The sequence below is a fragment of the Varanus komodoensis genome, unplaced genomic scaffold (genome assembly GCF_004798865.1).
Source record: "Varanus komodoensis strain SLA01 unplaced genomic scaffold, ASM479886v1 scaffold5, whole genome shotgun sequence".
Taxonomy (NCBI): domain Eukaryota; kingdom Metazoa; phylum Chordata; class Lepidosauria; order Squamata; family Varanidae; genus Varanus; species Varanus komodoensis.
Genome location: NW_025336087.1, coordinates 879868 through 887726, shown reverse-complemented (window position 1 = coordinate 887726; position 7859 = coordinate 879868). Strand labels below are relative to the sequence as shown.

The window sequence follows — 7859 nt, the reverse complement described above, 5'->3', positions numbered from 1 at the left end:
GAGTGTGCCGAGCATATTCCATAAATAAACCACCAAAAAGGCCCTTCCCGGCTGACCTGGATTAAAAATACTGGACAAATTCATGGAGGAGCATGTTATCAATGGCTGCCTTCAGTGTATTAGAGGCAGTATATGGATGTACACCTGCTGATCACGGACAGCAGGGTGGGGGTGAGCTCTTGTCCTGCTTCTGGGTTCCCTGTGGGCACTGGCTGGCCATTGTGGGAATGCGATGCTGCAGTAGATGGACTCTGCATTACCAGACAGATTCTGCACCCCTCCCTCAGCTTTTCTGCATGCTGCATCCTACTGTGTCTGCAATACATTCCTTATAAGGCCTCACGGCCTTTTGAAGAGTGGAGGCTGGGTGGTGGGCTGGATGTCACGGGCTCCAGCTCTGGGCACCCACGACACGCCCCACCAACACCTGTAGGCACCAGCCGCCACTCACCCAGTGGAAGAGCACCCGTTTGCATGCCAAAGGCCACCCGTGCCGTCTCCAGTTTGACAATGGCATCAGGGAAAGGGAGCTGGGTGCAGCTCCTCTCTCTGAGACCCTGGGAAGTCTGAGATCCTGCAGGCAACCTTCAGAGGAGGCCATGTGGGGCTTACAGGGATGTTTCCTTTCTACTGCAGAGGTGAAGACTGAAAGGGAGTCCAGGAATCTTTAATGGGCTTTGGGTTGTTTGTGTGTACTTTGCTAGGGGTGGGGCTCTGAGCTTCCTTTGTTCCTCTACGGCCAAGGAGGTGGTAATTACTTTCTCCTTGGTTCTTTCTCTATCATTGCTGATCAGTTCTAAAGCCTCCAGCAACTGGGAAAGCATGAATTTAACTATCCTCCTCATCATGTTTGGAACTGTGATAGCTCAAAGCATATCTGAAGGTAAGTCATGGCTAACCTTAATGCAGACTTGATGTATTTGGAGAAGGGCTTTACATTAATGGCCTTTTATTCAGAAAAGCAGGTGTTTCATGTGCCATATTGTCAAAACCAGAAATCCTGCTTTTGCTTCTATTTTCTGATTATTTTTTCCATTAATCATGGGGAGATCTTTCCCGGGAAGCCCCTCTTGTATTTCTAAATCAACAAACAGGCAGCTGGAAAATCAAAATGTGAAGTTTTGAGATTTTGGAGGGGGAATGAATGGCAGCAGCTTAAACAAGGAAACATAAACTGGACGAAGGTCACCAGCACAAGCTCACTGTAAATGGTAAAACTTTGCTTGCCAAAACACCACAAAAAGAGAGTGGAATTGCCTCTTGAATTGCCCTCTGCAGTGCAAAACTTTGCCAGGCTGACTTAGCAAAGAAGGACTTTGGGCAATCTGTACCATAAGCAACAGCAGCGAGAGATTTGCAAATTTGCCTGGAGGAGGGTGCTTACCTTTTTCAGCTCTCGTATGCTGTATCCTGAATCACTCTCCTTCTTCTTCATGTCGTTAAATGAAAAAGCTATTTGAAATCCTAGCTATTGTAAGCAGAACTTATTGTGTAACAGGGTGCTTCCAGACAAGAACTCCTAGTGTGAGGGCAGCAACTGCACATGTGTGTGCACTCACTCATACAAATATGCACACTTGCACTCCCCTAAATCTCTGGGAATCACTGGGGTATGTGCAGAGATAATCTTCTCTACCAACCTGTGTTTTTTGTTCAGAAGGCTGCTTCTCCAACATTTCTAGCAATGGCAAATCAGGGATTTCAGAATCTGGGAAGCAGCATTTTCCTTGCAGCCCAGCTGATGCACACAGCTGCAGGAGAAAGTGGGCTGTCGGCTTTGCAAGCCATGCAAGGAGCATGCAAAGGGACAGTTTGTAGAGCCCCGTCCCAGCACTGGCAGCAAGAAGTCTGTCTTCATGTAGCTTTTTTATCTATCCTTCCTGAACTGATTTTTTGTGAAAGGGAAAAAGACTGAAGAAGTGCTGGGAGAATACAGGGAGTTTACAAGTGGGTAATGTGGCGTAGCAGATAAGAGCACATAACCAGGACTCAGGCGATCTGGGTTTGAGTCCCCGCTCGGCCATGGGGCCAACTAGGTGACTCTGTGCCAGACACAAGCTCTCAGCCCAGCCTACCTCACAGGGTTGTTGTTGTGGGGATAAGACTGAGGGCAGGAGGAGGAGAATGATGTGAGCCACTTTGAGTTTTTTAAAAGAAAAAAGATGGGATAGAAAGCAAATAAATAAATCACAGGAGGACATATCAACCCCTCTGAATGAAGCAGGGTGCTTTCACATGATAAACCTCGTCTGGAAGCACCCTTAGAGCTGACTGAATTCCATTCCCCCCCCCCCCCCCGGCCCCCGGCTCACCCAGCTTAGCCCAAATTGAGCATAGACAGAAGGTATGCTACATCAGACCAAACCCATGTTACTTCTCCTTGTCATAGAGGAGCTATGACTCAAAGTACATTCTGAACACTTGGAACAAAGTATTTCCCACTGTTGCCACTTGTCCATTAGTGTTTCGCAATAACCCCACTGAGATCAGGCTGTACCAGAGCTGGACAGGAGGGTCACATAGCTAAGAGGATGCATATGGCCGGTGCAACAGTTTCTCCAGGAAGTCCCAACTCCGACTGAATTCTGCCTTAAGCAATGAAGGATTTTCCCCAGTTAATCATACTAAGCAGAGCCTTCCAAATGTTGTCTTGTGCTACTTGCTTTTAAGTAACTGGCCTAGGGTTCATAGTCCGAATGTAGGAAGCACAGTGCCTACATTTCTCTATTAACGTGGCCAAGAGCAAAACAATAAGCAGTGTTATGGACACCGAAGCTCAAGTCCTGGGTGTTTTTGGCCATTTCCTTCAGCCTGCAAGTGTTACACTGCGGTTAAGGATGTCGCCCTTAATATGCAAATCTTGCCATTTCTTTTCTGGGCAATCTTCCATTTGTTTTAAGCATGCTCGGTCAAAAATGCGAGCGCCTCCTAGTGGCTAAAGAAAACTGTCATGGAGACGGCAAGCCTAAGCACTGGTAGCAAGGAGTAAGCAAGCTGCACAGAGCACAGCGGGATTTCTGAGCACAAATATGTAGATCGTGCTGCACTATCCAGCAACAGCATTTGCAAGGAAATCCCTCTAATGCTAATTTCTCCACCTGGTTCTTCTACAAAGCAAAGCAACTGAAATAGAAAATATCCACAGCTAAAATCTTTGAAAACAGAAAACGCAAAACTTCTCCTTTAAAGACATTTAATGACATACGTTAGAGTTAAAACGTTTTAAATTAAGGAGCTAGGACTCAACAAACTGGAGAGCGTGATCAGTCAGGGAAAGCCTGTGTGGAAAGGCGCAGTTTTAACAGGCCCCTAAAATGGGCCACACAGGTGCCTCCTGCGTTGCACAAGGCGAGCAGGCCACCATGCAGGGAACCCGCTCCTGGGTTGCTGCAGGTTGTGGTGCAATCAGAAAGTCCGTCTCCAGTGATCGACTGGCCTGTACCCTTAATGAGGAGAATGCCTGAACACCTTGAAGAATTCTGTTAATAAGACAGGGCAATTGTGCCATAAAAGCAATGATTTATTAGCTGCCGTGCTAATAAACCATTGCTGTTGAATCATTACAGTTCCACTGTAACTACGGGAAAGCATTGCTTTTCTATTGCAGGTGGAATGGCAGTTGACTTGGTCTTTCCCTTGGACTTGGTAACATAGAAACGTAGAGGCGGAGCGAGTCAGAAGGGGCCTCCCAGGCCATCTAGTCTGACCCCCGGCTGCAGCCGGCTCCACTCACGACATGCCCACCATGTGCATGTCCAGCCTGTCTTTGAACACCCTCCCCAATGGGGCCTCAGCCACCCCCTGTGGAAGCCCAGCTTTGAGTTTAGTTACCTGTGATTGAATTCACCCCACTCTGTTCCACCCATGCAGCGGCTGCTGCTGCTGCTGCTGCTGCTCTCACATGCCGCACCTGCTCTTGCTGCCTCTTCATTAGTTGTGCCAGGCATCCTCCTACCCTGTTCCAACAGATCCCACTCCTACAGACCCATTCCTTGCTGGTGCACACCCCACACTCCTGCCTTGCCAGCGTGGCTGTGGTGGGTGCTCTGAAGCCCTTTCCACTGAAGGCAGTCCCCCAGGACACCTCTTCTTCCACCCCGCTGCCTATTTTGGAGGTGCTTTCAATGGGCACAGGGGGAGCTGTGAGAGCCTATGCGGATGGGGCACTACATGGTACAGTGACAGACAGACAGACAGACATGCACTGCTCTTCCAGTCTCCCACCTGAGGTGCTGCCTTGTCCCATGTCATGACACAGCTCCTGTGAGTGGGGAAGAAGAAACTCAAATTCTGCAGCATTGGGGGACAACTCTGAGCAGCTGAATTTCAGACCATGACCCTTACTTAACAAGGAAAAAAAAACCTCCCCACCACAAACAAAATGTTCAACGTATGTTTTGAATCAGAACTTTAGATTACAATTATTTAGTGTTGTGTATGGATGTGCTTGTGTGTGGGGATACTTTGCTAAAATGGCAGAACCCAGGTAGTTTTCATTAATTGTCATTATCATGTAATACTTTTTAAAGCAGAGATGTTGCAGCTTGTCTGTCCTTCAGAAAAGATGGGCTTTCTGAGTACTTCCAGATGGAAGAAATTTGCAATAGATTCAAATGAATTTGGATTTTTATGAGTTTGACTTGCCAATTCTGCAGTGGAGTGGTTTTACCAGGTTGTGTGGATTCCATGGACTTGCAGGGTTTTTGATTTTGTTTTACTTTGGGGATGGGATTGTGCAATTTCTCTCTTGTGCTAATGTTTATTAGCACTAGTAGAACTAATTCTTCACGTATCCCTACCTGAATTCCAGTTCTGTCCATGAGCAGACATTGGAGCAAAAAAATTGGCAATCTGCCAAATATAAACAGAATGGATTTCATATCTATCCATCCCTATTTCCAGAGGGCCCTTTTGTTGTGCATCCAGCCTGCCCCATTCCTAGAATTTTACAGTAGGTCCAGACATCTATTTATTCATTTTTATGTATTTTATTAGATGCATTTATATGCTGCCCCATAACCCGAAGGTTCTCTGGGTGGATTTCAATAAAATAACAGAATGATTAAAACACAGCTAGGCTCTGTTTCACTTGTAGCTCTCCCAGGTTTTCTCCAGGATGACCAAATGTTCTCCTTTGTCCTCAGCTTGTCAGGCTGATCTATCCAATTCCAGTTTAAATAGGAAACATAAGAACGGTTGACCAACCCTGGATCATGGCCTTAACTGCAGGCAAACGTATCACCTGCTCATGGTATTTAAATAGGTACCATATTTCTATTTAAACAATGATACTTTCTAAATTTGCATTCATGCACGTACATTCCAAATGCAATTCATATGCAAAACACTGCCCTCCTTTGTCCTGCTTGTCTTTTGTTTTTGGCCTTCTTCCATCTTTTTCTTTTTCACAGAAAATTAGTTAAGAAGAAGAGATTTAGCTGCACCATGACCTCCTCATTGGTTGTGCTAGGAGCTGTCTTGTCTAGAAGCCTCTGTATGGAAATCAATGTAGGAAGAAGCACTTGGATAAGCCCGGGAGATGACAAATGCGTGGCAATGGCATGTGGACCTCCCGCAAAATATGAGTGAACAAGGCAGGGTGATTCTACATCAAATGCCTAGTGTGGAAGCAACTGACATTGTAAGAACCTCACACTGAAGTCTATATAAAGACTGCAAAACTCTGTACACACCTTACCTGGGATTTATTTCTCCATGAACATCTTGGAACACAATGGGACTTATTTTTAATAAGTGCCATAGGGTTATGCTGCACATAGGGTTATGCTGAAACGGAATAATTAGCAACAGAATTATAAGAAATATGAATAAAGGATTAAGTTCAGGTCTAATTAACTGAATGGATTTTGAAGCTGAATTCAAATTTCAGCCCTAACTAAAATATGCACGTGACCAAATAAATCTGAACAACTACTATGAAAAATAGAGCTATGCCATGACTAAAAGTGCAGGGGTGGGCATCCTGCAAATGTCAGAATGCAACAAAGGACAAAATTCTCTACAGGACTGGAGGTAGTAAGGGCTTAATTAGCTTGATGAGATTTATAATTACAAACTCGTGTTGTGAATAGCCAACTGTTTTTGTACTAAGCAGTTGTAGGAAACAGCCTTCTCTAAACTGGTTGGAATCTTTTGGACTACAACTCCTATCACCCCCTGCCAGAGAGAGGGTGGCTTTCATAAAGACCACCCAAGGAGCTCACGACAAAACCAGAGATTCCTTCATAGTCCAGCTTTCAAACACTACAAATATACAGGCCTGTAAAAACTCCAACATCAAGTATTAATGGTGATTGACGAACAAAGAGATCTTGCGTTTGTGGTGGACAATTCAAGGTTTGAGAAATCCTGAAAGTTGCAACACAGACCTATACATGGTTTACTTACTTGCTTACTTACAGAAGTTTACTTCCTTCTGAACCTTCAGAAGTCCAGTAAGGCTTCCTCCCAGAAAGATAAATGGGCATAGGATTACAGGCTTAAAAGATGGTATTTTTTTCTATTTCTCCTAGCTATGTTTCCCATCCTCTATGACTGCTGCACAGAAGTAGCTCATCATATTCCCAGAAGGTGGCTAAGAAGAAACGTGTTAATGTTTGAGATCCAGAAGGGAGGTGACTTGTGCAAAATACCAGCTGTGATGTAAGTGGTGCAAAAAAGGAGGTTTTGTTTATTGATTTTTGGCATGTCTGTGGCATATGTGAAATTTTGCACCTTTGGAATGATGGGAATGATTCAACAGGCGATTCTCTGTAAGATTAAATAATAAGGCACGTTTTTATATGATAGGGAGGGTTACGCCAACAGGGAACTGCCAATTGGACTTTACCCAATTTCCCAGAGTCAGTAAATTCAAAGAGACTTATGTTTCAGTAGATTTGTATATGATTTCACTGCTCATCTATGGTCCATAAATGTGGCCATTGTATAATAATACAACGGACTGTCTGGCTAATTACACATCTACCTTTTCTTAAACAACTTTAAATATATTTGCATCTTACCAAGGCTTGAATACAGATTCCTTTTTGAGATATTGTAGGCAATCTGAGGTTGCAGTCATATGCCTACTTTCATGGGAGTAAACTACACTGGACATTATAGCATTTGCTTCTGAGTAATCATGCATTGCATTGTACTGCTAGATAACTTATAATTAAACAAAGGCTACCACACATGGTTAGGAGCACTTTTAATATTTTCTTTTTCATTTCCTACTGCACTAAAGCGTCAGCAACAGCAGTCTCGAAAATAAATAAGCAGGCTATTAGGTTGCATCCTTTTACCAGCTGCAATTGTCCTCTGCTGATTACTCAAGTAAAGCATTAATTTACTGATTAATTTAATGAAAGCTCTCGTTCATACTACCACCAGAACTGCCCTGCTAACTTTGCTGTGCAAAATAACTGATAGGTATATTTGGCAAGCCAGTGATCAAGGAGAAAGAGAAGAGAGGAGGAGGAGGAGGGAGTGCTTTTAAAAATGGCTTATTTCCCTTTGGGGCCAAGTCTTAGGGTGGAACTCTGTTACTTCATCAAGCTAAGGTGATGTGAATTCCTGGCTAAGAGAAAATGTGTAGGAAGAGCAAGCAGGAAGAAAGGGTGTCTAGACTGCTCGGTGCCTGCTGTAGTCTCTGGGGGTGTTTTCCTGCAGCTGGACTCTTATTTCTGGACATCTCTGGCCCAGGGAAAATCTGGGGACACGGGGTGAGTAGGATTAGGTGAAGCATCTCTTCTACAGCTAACTCAAGACTTTAGGAAAGTGGCCAGTTGTGTATTGGCACCAAAGTGAACACTTATTATTATTATTATTATTATTATTATTATTATTATTATTAT

The 7859-nt window shown here is 44.2% G+C and overlaps 1 protein-coding gene across 1 annotated transcript in view; it reads left to right on the top strand.

Annotated features, from left to right (window-relative positions):
* The first annotated feature begins 725 nt into the window (after positions 1-725).
* CCL28 (C-C motif chemokine ligand 28) overlaps positions 726-7859 on the top strand; it is an 8561-nt gene continuing 1427 nt past the window's right edge. The window contains exons 1-2 of the mRNA XM_044446888.1: positions 726-883; positions 6534-6663. Coding sequence (XP_044302823.1) covers positions 823-883; positions 6534-6663 — 191 coding nt within the window. The 5' untranslated portion in view covers positions 726-822. The remainder of the gene's footprint in view (positions 884-6533; positions 6664-7859) is intronic.